Below are 1,583 nucleotides of genomic sequence, written 5' to 3'. Positions count from 1 at the left end.
GTGGGAGAACTGCTTTAAGGAGAAGCCTCATTGAAGGATGTGCAAATACTTGGCACCAGGGTATAATTTCTATATTTTGTTAATAATTTATAGAGAATCTTTGCTGGTATTTTAGGGGCCCCTGGCAGAAAAATAAACAAAGTGTCCTATAGGTCTGTGACTCTCCCAGGATACAGAGCTTTCTGGGTACTAGAAAGCTTAGTCTGGACTAGGAAGAGTTCCTAAGACCAAATGACAGCTAGCCAAGTGGTCTTGTTTGCACAACCTGTGTACCTATTATCAGGTAGACCTTTCTCTACTTGAGAACAAGAGGCTTACTTTCCAACAAAAGTCATCTCTTGCTGAAGGATCTAGGAGAGAAAGGGACCACCATAGTTTGTACCCTCCGGAGACAACCCTCATGCCAGGGCTCTCTTCCCTGTGAGCACCCGCCTCAGGGCTCCCTGCACATCAGGGTTCCTAAGGCTGTATATGAGTGGGTTCAGCATGGGGCTGATGACAGTGTTGAGTATGCCAATCCCTTTGTCTTTGTCGGAAGCCTCCACTGAACCCAGCCTCATGTAGCTGAAGACCCCTGTCCCATAGAAGATGCCCACCACTGTGAGGTGGGAACCACATGTAGAGAATGCTTTTTTCCTGCCCTCTGCAGAGCGGATTCGCAAGACTGCAGCTGCCACATGGATGTAGGAGGTAACAATGAGAATCACAGGTGCACCTGCCATGAGGATACCCAAACCAAACAGCAGCAGCTCATTGAGTTGGGTGCTGGAGCAGGAGAGCTGGAAGAGCTGTGGGAGGTCACAGTAGAAGTGATTGATCACATTGGGGCCACAGAAGTTGAGTGTGGATAAAGCCACAGTGTGGGTCAGAGCATTGGTAAATGCACAAGCCCAAGACACAGCCACCAACATCCTCTGGACCATCTGGCTCATGCGGGTGCTATAGGTAAGGGGCCGGCAGATGGCCAGGAATCGGTCGTAGGCCATGGCAGTCAACAGGAAGCAGTCCACTCCAGCCAACTGATGGAAGAAGAAGAGCTGTGTGAGACAGGCTCGGTAGGAAACTGTACGCCTGTGGGACAATAGACGACCCAACATTGAGGGAACTGTAACACTGATGCACCCAACATCCAGCACTGATAGATTCCCTAGGAAGAAGTACATGGGAGTGTGGAGTTTGGGCTCCACCAAGATGGCAGCCAGGATGCTGAGGTTGCCTCCAACGGTGACCAAGTAGGCAAAGAGAAAGAGCACAAAGACAACTGGTTGCAGTCTTGGTGTCTCCACCAAGCCCAGCAGGATGAACTCAGTAATGGCTGTTCCATTGGCCCCACATTCTGACTCCATGAGTCCCTGTTAGAACACATTCCAGAGGGCAAAAAATCAGTTTTTGCAGCTTGGTTATTCAATGAAAACACATTGACTCACTTTTATTGACCCTGGGCAAATTTCCACATGCCCTAGTGGGTATTTGTCTCATTTTTCAGGTTATTTACTACTCACTCATTAACTCTTGTTTTGACCTCAGGATCCTTGCCTGACCCCCATGTGAGGTTTCTGGTGCCACTACTACCTTGAAATTCC

The 1,583-nt window shown here is 48.9% G+C and overlaps 1 protein-coding gene across 1 annotated transcript; it reads right to left on the bottom strand.

Moving 5' to 3' along the window:
* Positions 1-398: 398 nt before the first annotated feature.
* On the bottom strand, positions 399-1,358 carry LOC100947705 (olfactory receptor 3A2). Its single transcript, XM_003799066.2, has one exon. It carries the CDS (start codon positions 1,344-1,346, stop codon positions 399-401), a length of 948 nt encoding a protein of 315 aa, XP_003799114.1. The 5' UTR covers positions 1,347-1,358.
* Positions 1,359-1,583: the final 225 nt, after the last annotated feature.

This window comes from Otolemur garnettii, unplaced genomic scaffold, assembly GCF_000181295.1.
Source record: "Otolemur garnettii isolate 467f Iridium unplaced genomic scaffold, OtoGar3 scaffold00145, whole genome shotgun sequence".
Taxonomy (NCBI): Eukaryota; Metazoa; Chordata; class Mammalia; order Primates; family Galagidae; genus Otolemur; species Otolemur garnettii.
Note: the sequence above shows the minus strand (reverse complement) of the source record. Positions and strands in the feature narration are given on the sequence as shown.

Excerpts from the sequence above, each read along its gene's own strand:
- LOC100947705 (XM_003799066.2), bottom strand. The coding sequence starts at position 1,346 with ATGGAGTCAGAATGTGGGGCCAATGGAACAGCCATTACTGAGTTCATC.